Source organism: Propithecus coquereli, unplaced genomic scaffold (genome assembly GCF_000956105.1).
Source record: "Propithecus coquereli isolate 6110/MARCELLA unplaced genomic scaffold, Pcoq_1.0 Scaffold44, whole genome shotgun sequence".
NCBI classification, from domain to species: domain Eukaryota; kingdom Metazoa; phylum Chordata; class Mammalia; order Primates; family Indriidae; genus Propithecus; species Propithecus coquereli.
In genome coordinates, this window is record NW_012150174.1 from 13,327,918 (window position 1) to 13,346,126 (window position 18,209).

Genomic DNA, 18,209 nt, shown 5'->3' on the forward strand with positions numbered 1-18,209 from the left:
GTCTTATTATACAGTGCTTCCTCTTTTATCTTTTCATCAGAATTTTAATAAGCATCCATTAATATAGTACCTTACCAATGGCACCGCTTTGGGAGAATGTGATCAGGAATCATGACATGTCATGGACATACCACCTCCCAACGCCACGCCCAGTTACTACGACACAGGAGTGTACGTAGGTCCAGGATGACAACCCAGAGAGAATGTACATCGAGCCTGAGGCCATGGGCTTTTTGGAAGGGGGGTGTGCACACACAGGAGTAGGCAGCAGTCGGGGAGACCTGAGAGGGAGAACACCACAAAATTCTTTGCCTCCTCACCTGCCCCCCAAAAGTCCAGACAGAAACGAATTCCAGGAGGAAGCTAAGTGATTTATTATTTCTTGAAGAGTTTGGGTGAGGAAGAAGGGGACAGAGCCATAGTCCTTAACTGGAAAGGGACGAAGGGACTTTTCAGTGCAAAACAGCCTGTTGGTCAAGGAGGTATGAGATTAGGCCTGATGGTATTTTCAGTGCTGGTTGAAGAAGGGCATTGTGAGGTCAAACTGGGGACAGCCTGGAGCATCCCAGGAGTCAGTCCTGTGTCAGGCTCCGTAACTCCTAAAAGAGTCAGTTCCATTAATTTATGTTTGTTAGGGGCAGGCCATCTCTTGGCAGAGTTCCCACTGTGTAGAAATAGTTCACTGCTAGGAATGTGGTGTCTGTGTCTGTCCAAGGTCAGTGCCATGTTTCTATGGCTGGGCTCAGTCCCATATTGGAAGTATACTTCCTTTCCTGTATAGCGTTCCATTCTTGTTTCTTCTGTGTCAGGTAAACTACCTTTTCCTGTGCATTGGGGTTAGTCCATGCTGTTGCGTGTCAGTTTCTTGTGTCATTTGTGGTCAGTGTGTTTTGTGTGACTAGATGGGTCAATGCTTTCATCTGCCCTGCCTCAGCCCCCACACTCCCTGTACCCCTCAGCCAGGCCCCAGCGTACTGATAGTGGTGTAGCTCAGCCTGGACAGGGAAGCAATGGAGGGGGTGGGAGGGTCCTCATCTGGAAGAGGCCTGGCGCGAGCTCGTGGAGGCCGGGGACAACAGCGGGAGCATGTGTCCAGGCAGGCCTGGCGAAAGCGACGGTGCATGAAGCAGTAGACCAGGGGGTTGACACAGGCAGAGGCATAGCTTAGCAAGTGGATGAAGGAGATTGGAGCACCTGAGAGTGCACGGTGTGCACCCGGGCCATCGAAGGCGCGCCACGTGTTGGCACTGTACACTGGCAACCAACACAGGAAGAAGAGCACAACGATCACCAGCAACATTCGCACCACCCGCTTCTTAGCCAGCAGCTTGGCCTGGGTGGGACGGGGGCCGGGTCCTGACCCAGGAGTGGGAGCGGTCAGCGCTGACAGCTCCAGTGCAGGCCGAGAACGCGGAAGTTGCACATAGCAGCCATCACTGTCCTCGCCAGCCAGGCCCGTCTCAGGCCGGCAACGCCCGTTCTGGTGCACAGGACCTGAGCACAGAGAGTGGGCAGTCAGAGCAGAAGCCAGAGTCCTCCCAATGTCCAGCCCAATCCCCCCCTACCAGCACCAGCCCCCTCCCCACATCTCAACCCTATTTCTGGCCTTCTTCTCATACCCCTTTCGGCCCCACCCACTCCAGTAGGCCCCACCTCCTTTCTAAAGCTCCGCCTCTCCTGGATTTCACCTACCTGGTCCAGCCCCACCCGGCAGTCCTCCTTGGCTTCGGACCCGGTTTTGGTTCTCGCTGTCACTGTCACTGTCAAAGCGAAGCCCTAAGTAGAGCTCACGGGAGATAAGCCCATAGGCCACGGCCATAACCACACCCGGGATGAAGAACAAGAGCAGCAGCAGCAGTACCGACCTGGAGACAGAACACAGCCCAGTCACGCGGGTTTCTGACCGTCTCTAATCATAGATGGCGAAAGAGCCAAGGGTTGGTGTTTCTAGGGCTGTGGCCAGGTACCTGAGGCAGGAATAGGGTTTAGGGGTGCAGCTGGGAAGGGCTAGAGAACTGGGTATGGACCCCCAAGGTGGTGGATGAGGAATGGCAGTTGGCGTGGTAGTTCTTGGAGCAGCTGGAGGAAAGTTCTGGGGAATGGTCGTAAGCATCTGATAAAGATGGAGAAGGGAATTCATTGGATAGGTTGTGGGCACCCTCACCAGGTCTGGCGGACCCGCGCACTGGGCCAGCGATGCACGCACTGCAGCACACGAGGCCCCACTGGTTGCAAGACTGTGTATACAGGGTAGGGCACCATGAGCAGTCCCGACAGCAGCCACGTGGCTACAATCACTCGAGCCGCGTGGGAGCGCGTCTGCCACACGCGCGCCTGTAGTGGTCGGCAGATGGCGCTGTACCGTTCCAGGGCGATGGCTACGAGGCTTAGCGTGGACACACTCACAGACACCCCTAAGCAAGGGAAGAGGAAGGAATCACCTAGGAAACTTGCACTATACACTCACCAATGTGACTTCCTCCATCCCTTCCCCCTACCAACTGGGAAAGACTCCTGCATCCGGCAAGGACTTTAGGAGGAGAGAGGGGTTAGGGATGGTGGGGTGGTTATGTCACTCACCCATGAGGTAGGAAACCGCCTTGCAGATGACTGTGCCAAAGATGAATGTGCCCATGAGATTGGGCAAGAGGGTGAAGGGCATGCAAGCCACAGCCAGCAGGAGGTCGCTGACTGCCAGTGAGAGGAGGAAGGCATTGGTGACAGTCCTCAGGCGGCGGCTCAGTCCCAGGACCACGATGATAAGCACATTTCCTCCAACGCTCATCAGGAAGATCACTGCGTAAAGCGTGACTCTAATGGCCAGCTCCAATTCTGGGCAGTAAAGGGAGAAGTGGCAGTAGGGGGTCAGTCCTCACTCAGCCAAACTCCTATCCCACTTAAACCCAACTCTCACTCCCCAGCCAGATCCCTGCATCCCCCACCCACGACCTACCCAGTAAACAGTGAATTTGAATGCTTTATCCTTCTAATCCCTGAGGCTCAGCTAAATTGGCCTAACTCTACCCTTCCTTAAGAGATCCTGTCTCTTCTCAAGGTTTGTTTCAAATCTTGTCTTCTCTTTGCAGCCAATCTTCTTGAAAGGATTATATTTGTGTCTTCCCATTCACTCCTCAGTCCATTACAATCCAATGCTCTGTACCCCATCACTATTTGGACACTTCTTCTCAAGGACACTAATCTTTAATTGCCAAATCCAAAGGTCCCTTCTTAGCCTATTCTATTTAACCTCTCTGTAGCATTTGTCACTGTTGACTACCCACTCACTGCATTTTGAATCACATCAGATCATGTCCTCATTCTCTAAAAAAAACACCCAAACCCTTCACTCTCTACTGCCTATGACCCTTAGCATGTCATCAAGATCGTCCGAGCACAGCCTTCTTCCTCCTCCCACCTCCTGCATGCACTGCACCCACTTAAGCCACTGGATGACTCAGTTTTTTGAATGCATCATGTGCACTCGTGACTTCCTCCCTGCTCAAGTTGGTTTCTCAGCCTGGAATACCCTTTCATCAACCCTCCTCCCCACTTCCACCCCCCATCACAAGCTTATTTTCTGTAGCTGGTGAATTCCTGTTCACTCTTTGTCCCTCAAGACTCAAATTGACTGCCATCTCTTCTGTTATGCCATTCTGGACACCTCATTTGGTATTAATCTCCTCTTCCTCTGACCTATGCATGTTCCTTACACAACCATTAGAGCCCCTTTTACTTTCTGTCTTGTATTTTAATTATCTCCAAACAGTCATTTTCACTTAACAAATATTTACAGAGGATTCTCTTTGTGCCAGGCACTGAGGACAAAGAGATGAACATGACAAACTCCCTGCCATCTGAGAGCTCACATGGAGAGAAAAACTCAGATACACAAACAGGTAGTTAGTTGCCACATGGTGTGATAAGGAGTGAGGCTGGAGGGTGTACGAGGTGCTGTGGGAGCTCACAGGGGTACATTAGTGTTGCCGAGTGCGGCAGAGGGGCTGGGAGGCTGACCCCATTTGTTTGTGTCATTGTCTATTGAAAGATGGATTCATCTTTGGACCTCCACATCACAGCCAAGCAGATCTGGACTGAATCACCTACACCCATGGCTACATCATGAGGGAGATTGGCACTTGGGGAGAGAGGGCAGGGGGCAGAGCCTCCCAGGTTGGGAGGAGGGAAGGGATCAGAGCTGTAGCCCTCTCTCCCATAGCCCCATACGTGGGCTAACTCTTGTCATAGCTCCTAAACTGAACTACAACCATGTGCCACATAACGATGTATTGGTTAACGACAGACTGCTCATATCTGTGGTCCCCAACCTCTGGGCCGCAGACCGGTTATTGGTCTGTGGCTTGCTAGGTATCAGGCTGCAAATCCCCGTCGCCACCCCCTCACCCCTGTCCATGGAAAAATTGTCTTCCATGAAACTTAGGAATGGGGCGGGGACACACAGCAGGAGGTAAGCAGCAGGTGAGCTAGTGAAGCTTCATGTGTGTTTACAGCTGCTCCCCATCACTTGCATCACCGCTTGAGCTCCGCACCGCCCCTCACCCATGAAACCAGTTCCTGGTGCCAAAAACATTAGGAATCGCTGGTTATATGACAGTGTTCTCATAAGATTATAACGGAGCTGAAAAAAAAATCCTATTGCCTAGTGTAATGTCAAGGGCAACACATTACTCATTGAGTTTGTGGCGATGCTGGTGTGAACAAACCTACTGCACTGCCAGTCTTGTAAAAAGTCTAGCACATATAATTAGGTACAGTACGTAATACTTGATAGTGATAATAAATGACTATGTTGCTGGTTTATGTATTTATTATACTATTTATCGTTATTTTAGAGTGTACTCCTACTTATTTAAAAAAAGTTAACTATAAAACAGCCTTAGGAAGGTCCTTCAGGAGGTGTTTCAGAAGAAGGCATTGTTATTACAGGAGATGACAGCCCCATACATATTCCTGTCCCTGAAGACCTTCCAGTGAGACAAGATATGGAGGTGGAAGACAGTGATACTGATGATCCTGACTCTATGTAGGTCTAGGCTAATGTGTGTGTTTGTATCTTAGTTTTTAACAAAAAGATGTAAAAAGTAAAAAAAAAAAATTAAAATAGAAAAAAGCATATAGAATAAGAATATAAAGAAAGAAAATATTGTTGTGCAGGTGTACAATGTGTTTGTGTTTTAAGCTAAGTGTTATTACAAAAGAGTCAAAAAGTTAAAAAAAAGCATATAAAGTAAAAAAGTTACATTAAGCTAAGGTTAATTCATTATTGAAGAAAGAAAAATATTTTAAAAAATAAATTTAATGTAGTCTGAGTGTACAGTGTTTATAAAGTCCACAGTAGTGTACAGTAATGCCCTAGGCCTTCACATTCACTCACCACTCACCCATTGATTCACCCAGAGCAGCTTCCAGTCCTGTAAGCTCCACTCACGGCAAGTACTCTATACAGGTGTATTATTTTTTAAAAAAATTTTTTACACTGTATTTTTGCTGTGCCTTTTCCATGTTTAAATATGTTTGGACGCACATGTACTTACCACTGTGTTACAATTGCCTACAGTATTCAGTATAGTAACATGCTGTACAGGTTTATAGCCTGGGAGCAATAGGCTGTAGCCTAGGCGTGTATCAGGCTGCTACACCATCTAGATTTGTGTAAGTACACTCTGTGATGTTCACACAATGATGAAATTGCCTGACAATGCATTTCTCAGGAAGTATCCCTATTGTTAGGTGATGCATGACTGTATTTTCTCATAATAATAACCAACTTATTTAGAGTTGTTGTAGCCATCAAAGGAATGCTATTTATAAGATATTCCCAAACCGAACTCAGTAGTAACATTATTTGCTCAGGACCACACAGCCAGTAAAGGGCTGAATCCAAATAGAAGCCAAGTCTCTGGATCCCTAAAATGCTTTCCCTCCTACTGCTCCCTGGCTGCTCTGTCATTCATCATACTGCCTCCTTCTCTCAATCACATCTCGATCTATATGCCTCTTTCTCCCTCTCTCTATATTCAATCACGGCATTTCTCACTGTTCAACTCTCTGTCTTCCTCACTAGACCATGAGCCTCTTGAGGACAGGGGCAAGGTCCATCTCATTCTCCAGTATACTCCTAGCATCTGGCATAATGTCCAGCACATAGGAGGCGGTCAACACATACTCGTTAATGAATCTTGAGTGAATTTGCCTTTCAAGAGAGAAATGCACCTGCTTCTTCTCTCCTCATCCCTCACTTCTGTGGAGATACTCCATCATGCTCTCTCTTCTCTGCCTGTGTCTCTTTGGACACACATGTTGGAAGGCCCTTGGAGGGTCAGTGACAGGCTACAATTTTGGATGCATAACTTTTACTTTTATATACAAACCGTCTGTGTCTCTTTTGGAAGCTGGGCCCTTCTCTGTAGGGAGGGATTATGGAAGGCTTATATGTGATAAATTTGAGGGGAGTGTGTGTGTGTGTGTGTGTGTGTGTGTCTGTGTGTAGGGAAAAATAAAGAACCTTTGGGAGGGAGATCTCTGTGAGAGAAGTCCCTGGTCTCAGAAAAAAAGTGCTGATGGTCTGTCTGGCACTCTGGGTGTTCTCTTCCAAGTCCATTGTCCTCCTACCCTAACCCCCACCTCTTTAATCTCTCTAGTTCTGTCATCTCTTCCACAACCTCCTCTGGGTGTTTCTCTTCAACTGATTCTTGGTGCAGTTGCCACATCTCAAGTTGGCACAGCATTCTGAAGTGTGAAAAGAACATTTCTCATGCATCCATCCAGCTGATGTGCCCCATGTGTGTGCCCCTGAACTTATTAATAGCTAACTGTGGGGGACCAGAAAGATGAACCTAAATCTTACCCTTATGAAGTTTCCAATCTGCTTGGGAACTCCTGAAAATTAGAGGATAAAGTCCCAGTAAAAATGACCAAAAATCGTACAGTGCTTTGCTGTTTTACTGGGCATTCCTAGCTATTATCTTATTCCCAGCCACCACAATCTCTCCAGGTCTTTACTGTTGAACAGTTAGAAGATGTAAAAAATTCTAATGAAAAGCAATCTTACAGCCTGGGGTTTGGGGAGAAGGAAGGACGGATGAATAGGTAAAGTACGGGGGATTTTTAGGGCAGTAAAACTATTCTGTATGATACTATAATGATGGATACATGTCATCATACATTTGTCAAAACCTACAGAACTGCACAATACAAAAGTCAACTCTAATGTAAACTATAGAATTTAGTTAATAATGTATCAATATTGGCTTATCAATTGTAACAAATGTATTACACTAATGCAAAATATTAATAATAGGGTAAAATCATGCGTGTGTGTGTGTGTGTGAGGGTATATGGGAACTCTCTGTATTTTCCATTCAATTTTTCTGTAAACCCCAAACTGCTCTAAAAATACTCTATTAATTTTAAAAAGTCACACGCACACAAAGTAAATCATAATTGTGTGTGGGTGTGTGTGTGTGTGTACATCCATGTGCATTTGTGTGTCTGAATAAGAGTGACTACAGTGGCTTCAGTGACCAGGAACCTAAGGCAGGGTGGAAGGATGGGAGATAGCACCTCCTGGGATACAGTCACTTGTGCCTTGATAATCTACCTGTGGGTATCATCTTCCTGAGGATGTATTTTCTCTATCCAGATGATGGCAGAGAAGTATGAGCACAACAATCCAGGCAGCATGGCATAAAATGAAAACCAGACTTTTCTAAGGAAGGATTCTACAGAGCACCGAAGCTGCTGATGCCTTGAATTCTGCCTTCCACTAGCATGTTGGATCTGGTCACCCATGCACACAGACATCAAAGACCTGTCTCTGTAGTAAGCAGAGATCACATCCAACTGACTGTGTGCAATAGCTGGGTGAATAGGGGACATCCAAGTGTCAATGGGTACCAACTGAGGGAGCGAAGGCAATCTGCAAGGGTATGTAGAGTGAGCATTGGGTAATACTTTAGTCTTTGAGATAATATACGGGTGGGCAAAAGTAACACTTCTGTGGGCAGTATCTGGAGAAGGGTAACATCTACATGTCTTTAGGCAATATCTGATAGAGTGTGGGTTACATTTAAGTTTAGTTAATATCGGAGTAAGTGTTGTAACATTTGAAAGAGGAAGGGCAATATCCAACTCAGTAGATAACATCTCATTTTATAAGTAGCATCTTCAGGAAGTATGGGTTACATTCAGAAGTCTTTATGTAAATGGGGGAATAGCCAAGCGATGACAGTAATAGCTGAGTGAACAGATAAAATATCTAAGTATGCATGGGCAGTATTTAAGCTGGGTATGGATGTGAGATGTTAGCATGTCAAGATGTTAATCTAACTGAGTAAAATAAGCATCTGAGTGAGTGTAGGTAATAGTTAAGCCTTTATGGGTAATATCTGAGTATGCGAGAGTAATGTCTGTGATTTTTAAGGGTAATATCTAGAGAAGGGTTACTTAAGTGGGCATAGGTAATATCTGATTGTGTGTGGATAATAATAAAATGGAAGTGAGTAGTATTTGGTGGATGGGTAACATCTAAATGACTGTGGGCAATGGTAAAGTGAGGGTGGTAACATCTGTCTTTTTGTGGGTAGCATCTGAGTGAACATGGGTAATACTCAAGCCTGTGTGGATTATACAGGAATAAAGTGGTAACATCCAAATCTTTATGGTAACATTGGAGTGAGCCTGAGTAACATATGCATCTGTGGGGTTAGTACCTGAATGGGTGTGGTGAACAGGGTCTCTGTGTGTAAAGTTTGACTGCCTAGGTAGCATCCACATGCACGTGAGCAACGATATCCAGGTAAGTGAGGCCAATTCTTACACCTGTGCTCTGAATTGCTTCACGTCCTGCTTTCTCAGGGGCCCTTGCTCTATTGATGAGCCGCTTTCTCATCTGTACCTTCAAACTTCCTTTCTTTTGGCCCATTATCCATCAAAAATTTTAAAATGCTCTTGTCTCTCTCGCACGCACACACATCCAAAAGACAAACCTACACTCACATCCCTTCTTCCTCAATTTCACACTATTTTTGACACCATTTTTCTGTCTCTCTCCCTCTCCCTACCAAACTTCTTGAAAGTTTTGTCTACACATCTGGTTCACTCCTCTTAACCCACGCCCCCACCTCCACTGGACCAGTCTTCAACCTATTGTAGTCAGGCCTCAATACCCACAACTCCTCCTAAGAACTTCCTTGTTATTGAATCCGAAGGATACTGTTCTGACTCTTCTATCCTTATCCGACTTCTGTCGGCAGCATCTGACATCACTTACCTCACCCTGCTTGAAACTCTCCTTTCTCTTGCCTTCTGGAAGGATGTAGCTCCTGTCTCTGACGGTCAGGGACTCTCCTTCCTCTGCCTGGCTTTTAAATATTGGTCTTCTGCAGGGTCCTGTCCCAGGACCTCTACTCTTCTCATTCTACACAATCTTTTATGATATTATCTATTTGTATGGCTTCTACCTCCTCTAGGTAAAGACCTTTCAAATCTGTATTTCTACCTCAGACTTCTCCTGTAAATCCCAGACCCCTGGAATCCATAGTTTACTGGGTAACCTCACCTTAGATGTCCCACCAGCATCTAAACTCAGTGGGTTCCAAACTGAATTTATAATCCCATCTCCCAAACCTGTTTCTGCTTCTTTGTTATCTTTCTCATTATATATAGAAACGACATCCATTCAATTGTTCAAGTGAAAAACCTGGATATCATCCCTTGACCTCTCTACTTCTAATCAATTGCCAAGTTCTATTGATTTCATTTCCAGCAGTGGCTCTCAAATCTATCTACTTCTCTCCATCCCCACTGCCAGTACCTTCGGCTAAGCTAGCACCATCTTTCATTCCAACCGGTGTAATATAATAACCTTCTAAAGTGTCCCCCTGCCTTCCATTTCGTGCCCCCTAGTCCGTCCTCTGCACTACAGAGCCAATCCTGGTAATAATTCATATTGCCCTGAGGATAAAATCCATATTTCTTAGCCAGGTCTATCATGCTCTCTGAAAACCTGCAGTTCCCTACTTACTTGTCTGTCTCCTCCACTAAACTCTGAGCTCCATGAAGTAGGAATTGTGTCAATTTTGTTCAATTTACATCCTCACTGCCCAGCACAATCTCTCATTCAATAAATATTTGTCGAATGATAAACCTAAGTGGAAGTGCGTAACAACTAGGCTGAGAAAGCAAGGATTATTTTGTGCGGTAAATAAATACTTGGATTACAATTTATTCCAACTTTCCCTTCTTGAACTTTGAATAATTTCCTTCTGCTTAATATTGTTCCCTTACCTAGAATTCCATTCCTTCCTTGTCTGCCCACTGAACTCGAACTTCAAGACCCAGCTCCCAGGTTCCATCCTTTGTATAGTTCTCAGACTCCATCTTCTTTGGGTGCCAACAGTTCAGATTCTATCATGGGACTTCCATGTCTACTGTAATTTTTCCATCTGCTTGTTTCTCCTTTGCACTTGACTACAGACTAAAGAGGGTCCAGACTGGGTCTAGTTCAACCCTGTGTCCCCAGTACCTAGCTTAGGGACTACAAGCCTAGGGCTTGGGAGAAGGCTTAGAAGGGACTTGGAGACATTACCTGGAGACTGAACAAGAGAAAGCACAGAGCCTTGAGAACTCCAACTTGGGGGGCAGAGGATAAGTGAAATGGAGACAGGCAGCTCTAAGGAGCATTTCCATTGTTCAGCCAAATTCAGATTTGAGGATCTTTTTTGGGAAGGCTGAGGGTTAGGATGGAGGACACAGGAGATTATAACTCTGACATCCCACTCAGACCTTTCAGAGTGCTTCTTCCCTCAGTCAGCCCCCTTCTTCTCCCAGTCTTGCCTTTTTCTCCCTTCCCTTGCCTGCTGTGTGGCTCTGTGAACTGAATCTAAAAGGAAAAAAGAGATCTGGAGGGATTGGCAAGAGGAGGTCCTTGCCTCCCAACGGCTGTGTCTAGGAGGGGCTGTGTGTTGGGGTGCGTGTTGTGTTCTGGGGTGAGAAGGAGCTCTGGGTGTGACCAGGGGACCGGGACGTGAAGGAGTTCTAACCAGGTGGTATGAAGCTGTGATGGAGTTGTAAGAGCTGTGGGGGTGCATCTGCGAGGGGGAGCTGTTTGGAGGCGGATGGGGTGGGGATTTGAGGGAGTAGTGGAGGGGTCATGGGGGCCTCTGTTAGTGTTATGGGGTGCAGTGATGAGGAGCTTGTGGAGGGGGCTCAGGAAGGCACCCACCTCTTGTCCCGGCTCCGCGGATGCGAGGGGGCTCGCAGCTGAGGTTGCCCGCACTGCTGCTGTTGAGGAGAGGGCCACCTGGGCGGCACAGGGAAGCCCCCGGCCCGGGTCCGGATCCATGCACGCTTCGGTTCAGCTTTAGCAGCTCCATGGCCCCCGCCGAGCCTGCCGCCTTACTCAGCTCGGCCCGGCTGCCTCCCGCCGCGGCTCCACCTGCTCACGCTGGGATTCCGGCTCAGGCTCCCGCCCACCCCACTCGGCTCCCGCTCCCCCCTGGTCCCCGCCCCCAACCCTGGCCCCAGCCCCTTCACTCCCTCTCCGCTCGCCCCGCCTAGGTTCCCGTCCCTTCCCTGCTCTGGTCTGTCTCAGTCCCTCCAGGTGACTCTCCGCCCCTTCTGCTCTGGAGTTACGCGCCTCCCTGTGTAACTGTTCACCAGGATCGCCCCTCCCTAGACCTCTCCTGCCTTCTCTTAGAGATTTCTTTCCTGCCCACCCCTTTACCAGCGCTCCCTATTCCTGGGAATTCGTGTGTGTGTGTGTGTGCGTGTGTGTGTGTGCGTGTGTGTGTGTGCGTGTATGTGTGTGCATGTGTGCGTGTGTGTGTGTGCATGTGTGCGCGCGCGTGTGTGTGTGTGTGTGTGTGTACGCGCGCGCGCGCAGGCAGCGTAGGCAGAAGGAGTGTAGCAGGGGTGGGATAGGGAGCGGCTGCTGCGGGGTCCAGCATCTTTCTCTGGTGGGTCAGGGGTCGTGGAGGTGGCGTTGGAGACCAGGTCTGCGTGCGTCACCCGCTGCGGCCAAGGTGCCTTAGCCTACGTTCAGCGCCGCGTTTACCGTACTGTGCTGCAGTGACCGTGACTCTGTCACTACCGTAGTCCCCTTGGGCTCCTCGCCGTGGGGCTGGGGTAGCCCCTGCATGTGCCCCCCCCACCTTCCACTTCTTATCTGAGGCCCAACACTCAGACTTCCACCTAAGGCTCCCAAGGAACCTTCAGCGGCGGGGCCAGGGCGGGGCGCATGTGTTCCCAGGGAAGCCTGGGCAGGGGACAGGGCTGCTGGAAGGAAGAGTCTGACTTGGGTGTTGAGGGCGGCTGGGGGTGATGGCGAAAATTGCCTGGGATAAACCCAGGTGAGGTGAGGGTGGGGTATGATTCCAACCCCAGCCAGGAGCAGGCAAAAGAGGGGAGGAGGCAGCTGGCTTTCTCAGCGGTCTCCAGGCAGCGCCCACCCCCACGCGACACGCTGACGCTCCCTGTTTGCTCTCAGAGCACATGGAGCGGCCTGTGTAGGGTGTCCGGTTCCCACGAGAGGGGGCTGGAATGGGACTGGGTCCCTGGGGTGCAGCAGGAACAAGGCTGAGAGATGGGTATGCGGGACTGCAGTGGGCTGAGCTTTTGGCGGAAGGACTTGCTTCTCTGCTATTTCAGCCTTGCTCCTTATCTATTCTCAATTCCAAGAAACTCTAATACCATGTGAAATTCCAGCTTCTGGTCCCCAGCAGTAGCTGTAGGAGGCAGGGGAATCAGTGGAAGAGCAGATTAGAGGATGGGGTCTGGAGTTGTGGGGAATTTGGAGAACCCATATCCAATCTTTTGGAGAGGACCTGGTCCAGCCAGCACTAAGTTTAAAGGGGCGGAAGCATTGAAGGAGAGTTTAAGCCTGGGATGGGTGGGGATGTCATCACCTGCTCCCCCTTCCTCCTGGCACTGCCTGCCTGGCCCATCAGACAGCCCTGCACCAGAGGAGCTTGACTTGCTGTTTGTTCAGCTGCAGCACAGGTGGATCGTCAGATAACCTGCTGGATTTTTCCCACGTTGGATGATGGTAGGATGTGGGGGCATGGGAGCAAAGGAGAATGTAGGGGAGAGAGGAGTGGAAATAGAAGTAGACAGACATTCACTTATTCAGCAAACTATTTTCCAGTTACAGGGCTGTGCAGTAGTTGTCCAATACAGCCTGTCCCTGAGTAGCACCCACTCTAATGGGGATTTTCCCAAGTAAGTCAATGATTGCAATTTATGGTTGCTAAGTGCATCCACCAAGATGCACACATCAGAAATTTAGGAATCACCCTTAATGCCTTGCTTCCTTATGCTCTTTCACCCCCGTCATGGAGGCTGTGACACAAATGCCAGACTCCTTTTCAAAAATGAAGAATTTATTCTCCAGCCACTGAGAGTGCTGCTGAAGGATGGCACTCAACTGTCAATCCCTTTCAGGAGTTGCCTGAGCAGAAAAAAGCTGGCTCATTCAAGGTCATGTTCCCTTTCTGGGGCATCCTGCATCCAATGACTGATCAGCACAGAGGTAGAAAGGTTTAGTCCCCTTATCCCAATGGAGGACAACTCGGAAAGATGTTCACAACTCCAGAGTTCCTCATGGGGTTGACTGAGGTCTTTGTTGGGACTGAATTACTGCTCAGCTTTTCCTTTTACCCAATCCTATTTTCATCCTCTCCCTTGCACAGGTGTTAACTCCAAGAACACTCCTTAGTAAACATCCTTCACAGTAATCTTTGTTTTAGAGTCTGCTTCCTGGGGAACATAACTACATCACTCCCATATTCAATCAATCACGAAATCCTGTTGATTTTAGCTACTGAGTGTTCCTTGAATCTGTCTGCTTGTACATTCACTGACATTACCCTATCCTTGCACTACTCTCCTACCCTCTACCTTATAGCCAGAGTGATATGCTCAGAATACAAGTTTGATTATGCCACTCTTCTGACCCTTGCTTTTGGGATCGAGGAAACCTTCTAACAGTATCTACAAAGCCCACATGGCCTGACTTCTACTGACATCTCTAGTCATCTTATTTCAAGTCACTATAGTTTTTGTTCTTTCCACTGTGGACTCACTGGTCTTTCTTTAGTTCTCCCTCCCTTTTTTTTTCTTTGCTATAGGTCCTCCAGATACATGGCTTTCTTATATGCTCTCTAGAAGTTTTGCCTTTCCTTCTTTACCTAATTAACTCTTACTCGTCCATCTGATCTTAGCTCAAGCAACAATTCCTCAGGAATGCATTTTTTGTTTTGTTTCTTTTTTGAGACAGAGTATCACTCTGTTGCCCAGGCTAGAGTCAGTGGTGTCATCATAGCTCAATGCAACCTCAAATTGCTGGGCTCAGGTGATCCTCTTGCCTCAGCCTCCAGACTAGCTGGGACTATAGGTGCACACAACTGCAATTAGCTAAATTTTTTTTTTTCTATTTTTGGTAGAGATGAGGTCTTGCTCTTGCTGAGGCTGGTCTCTAACTCCTGAGCTCAAGTGATCCTTCTGCCTCGGCCTCCCAGACTGCTAGGATTACAGGCATGAGCCACCATGCCCTGGCCCTCAGGGATGTTTTCCTTGGCTTCCTCTCCTGAGATAGGCAGAATTATAAGATGACGCCCAGTGACTCTCACCTTTGTATAATTTTCTCTCTCTCTCTCTTTTTTTTTTTTTTCTTGAGACAGAGTCTCACACTGTTGCCCAGGCTAGAGTGCTGTGCCGTCAGCCTAGCTCACAGCAACCTCAAACTCCTGGGCTCAAGCAACCCTTCTGCCTCAGCCTCCCGAGTAGCTGGGACTGCAGGCATGTGCCACCATGCCTGGCTAATTTTTTTTTTATATATTTTTAGTTGTTCAGCTAATTTCTTTCTATTTTTAGTAGAGACGGGGTCACTCTTGCTCAGGCTGGTCTTGAACTCCTGGGCTCAAACGATCTTTCCGCCTCGGCCTCCCAGAGTGCTAGGATTACTAATTTTCTCTTAAGTATGAGTAGACCTGTGATTATGATGAGATACTACTCCCATGATTATGTTCTATGGCAAAAGGGATTTTGCAGGTGGAATTAATGTTATTAATTCAGTTGACCTCAAGATAGATTATCCGACTAGTCCTTACCAAATTACAAGTTTTCTTGGGCTGGCAGCAGAAGAGGAAATTAGAGAGATTCGAAGAATGAGAAGTATTCAACACACTGTTGATGGCTTGAAAATAGAGGGGACAACGTGGCAAGGGATGCTGGTGGCTTGAGGATGGAGAAGGGCACAGTGCAAATACCCAAGAGTACCCTCTAGCTGACAGCAGTCCCCAGCTGACACCCAGCAAAAGCACAGGGACTTCAGTTCTCCCCCGAGTCTCTATAAGAGAATTCAGTCTGGCTGACACCTTGGCTTCAACCTTGTGATAGCCTGAGCAGAGAACGCATCCACACTCTGTAGACTTCTGGCCAACAGATCTGAGAGCTAACAAATGTTGTTTTAAGCCACTAAATTCATGGTAATTTGTTATAGCAGCTATAGAAAAATAATACAGCTCCCATCTCAGGAGGCAGTGAATGCAGATCCTTGCAAGCCATACAAAGAAGAAGTGAGAGCATTGGAAATTTGTTAAGATTTAGAAAGATTTGGAAAGATTGCAGTGGCAGCTAGTGTGGAGAGCAACTTAAAAGGTGGGACCAATTTGGAGTCCATGAGAGTAATTCAGGTGAGAGATGATAGTGGCTTTAACTAAAGTTATGGAGGTAGTGGAGAAGTTGAATCCAAGAGCTATTTAGGAGGTAGAGAGACAGAATTTAGAGATTGTTTGCACATGGAGAGTGAGAGAGGAAGATGAGATAAAAATGAATAACGTTTCTGGTAACTGGACAGAAACTGATGATCACCTACTATGTTCCAGGCACATTACCTTTAATTATATTTAACCCTCATAAAGAACTATAAATTTAGGCCCAATATCATTAATCACTATTTTAGAGGAAAAAATTGTAGCTTGGAAAGAGTTTAAGTAACTTTCCTAAAGCCACAAAGCTACTAGGTGAAAGAGCCAGAATTCAAAGTCAGGGATTTTGGAAATTAGAATTTAGGTGTTCATACTATGCTGCTTCCGAGAATAAGCAGAAGTCTTACTAAATTTCTCTGATCACCTTATTTCTCCCATTTTGCACACTATTTTTTTTCAAATTTTCTTGACTCATAAAATCTCTAATTTCATCTTCCAGCCTGACACACACACACAAACAAAGCATCTTTTACTCTCAATTAACCTAGACTCCAACTTCATAGAAAAAATAGTAACTAGCAGAGGGCAACTCCCACTAGCCAATCTGTTCTGTTTTGGACATGTTGAGTTTCAGATGCCTATTAGACATCTAAGTAGAAATTCCTGTAGGAAGCTGAATATACAGATTGTATAAGAAATAATGCAAACCACAGAATTAGTGAGAGTGTGTAGAATTAGAAGAAATATAGGACCAGGTCAGATTTGGAGAGGGCCATTATTTAAAGCCTAGATAAAGAAAGACCAGCCTGCAAAAGAGATCAAGAAAGAGCAGAGAGAAAGGAGGAAAACAAGGGAGCAAAGCATCATAAAAGTTAAAGTACAATACACCTGTAATCCTAGCACTCTGGGAGGCCAAGGTGGGAGGATTGCTTGAGCTCAGGAGTTCAAGACCAGCCGGAGTAAGAACGAAATCCTGTCTCTACTAAACATAGAAAAAGTTAGCTGGATATCGTACTTTGCACTTGTAGTCCCAGCTACTTGGGAGGCTTAGGCAGGAGGATCGCTTGAGCCAGGAGTTTGAGGTTGCAGTGAGCTATGATGATGCCGCTGCACTCTAGCCGAGGTGACAGAGGGGGACTCTGTCTCAAAAGAAAAATTAAAGTAGAAGGGATTCAAGAAGAAAGTGTCAAACTCATTCAAATGCTGCTCCTGGATAAGAAAAATGAGGACTGAGAAATGTGCTCTGAATTTAGCGACCTGGAGACCCTTGGCAACTTTAGAAAGAGACATTTTGGTGAGGTTGTTGAGGCAGAAGACAGGGTGGGTGTACTGGAAACTGAGTGTGACAGGAGGAAGTGGAGTGAATGACTTCAGGCAAGTCTTTAAGAAGTGTAGGTATTAAGGAAAGGAAAGAGGATAGAACTAGGGGAGGGTATGGAATGATTTTTTTTAGGATGGGAAAACTAGATCTTTTTTTTTTGGCAGATGGAATTACTCCAATATACAGAAAAGACTAAAGATATAGGAGAGAGACAGAGTGGTTAATTAACAATGCAAGGTTTCTGAGAAGGCAGGGAGGTATTTTGTTATATGGTAACAGGGATATGGGAATCAAGAGCAGAAGTGGAGGGTCCTAGCTTTCGCTGGAAGTAGAGACTAAAACATGAGAAGAAATTAGTAGAAGCAAATATTATAGATGAAAATAAGTTATGGCCAAGTGGATAATAGCTATATTTCCTAGACCGTTTTTGTAGTTAAGTACAAAAAATGTGCTTGATGACTAGAACAGTGGCTGTAGGTGGAAGTGATAAGTGCAGCTTCCAGATCAAAGTCTTCAGAGAGAGAAGTAGACCTTTTCTTCCTCATTGCCTCTTCCTGCAGGCTCCATGTGGGTGTGAGAGTAAGCCACATTTGATGATGCAGTGAAGGTAACAGACTAGGGATGGCAGAGTGACAAGACAAAAGGAGTCTGGGTCTCCTATGTACTCTTAAGCATTTTACCATCCCTGGTACTGCTGCATGAAAAAGAAAGAAACTACAATCATAAGTCCCTGTGATTTTTTCTCTATTGTCATAGCAACCTACTTTTCATCTTAAGATAGTAGATTTGTAGGTTTGGTGGGAAATTGCTGTCTAATAGTTTTTATTTTCTCTATAAAGTTGGAGATCTGGTTATCAGTGAGTGGTGTGTGCGTGCGTGTGCGTGTGTGTGAATGTGTGTATGGGATTGAAATTATAGGAGTTAAGATGGTTTAAGAAAACTATATATAATGGGAGAAGGAAAGTGGATACCAGAGGAATGTAGTAAGATAATAGGAAAGTATTAAGGGCCCACTTGGGGGTTGATGACCATGAATTTCTAGTGGTATCAGTTTCCCCAGCAGAGTTCAGCTGGTTGGATGCAAGCATGGAGAATGTTGATGGTTCAGTTCATCTAAAGCTGGGATTTTACCAGGTAGGTGGGATGGAAAAATAAAGGGATCA

At 46.6% G+C, this 18,209-nt stretch overlaps 1 protein-coding gene across 4 annotated transcripts; it reads right to left on the reverse strand.

Annotated features, from left to right (window-relative positions):
* Positions 1–353: 353 nt before the first annotated feature.
* On the reverse strand, positions 354–11,714 carry CCKBR (cholecystokinin B receptor). Of its 4 annotated transcripts, XM_012654251.1 has the most exons (6): positions 11,243–11,714; positions 2,581–2,832; positions 2,165–2,414; positions 1,708–1,865; positions 1,154–1,494; positions 354–1,102 (listed from the first exon to the last, which is right to left on the reverse strand). In XM_012654251.1, exons 1-6 carry the CDS (start codon positions 11,391–11,393, stop codon positions 956–958), a joined length of 1,299 nt encoding a protein of 432 aa, XP_012509705.1. In that variant the 5' UTR covers positions 11,394–11,714; the 3' UTR covers positions 354–955. The 4 variants fall into 4 exon arrangements, with proteins under 4 accessions (XP_012509705.1, XP_012509704.1, XP_012509706.1 ...); XM_012654250.1 differs by having other exon boundaries at positions 354–1,494; XM_012654249.1 differs by having other exon boundaries at positions 956–1,494; positions 1,693–1,865.
* Between the last annotated feature and the right edge of the window lie 6,495 nt (positions 11,715–18,209).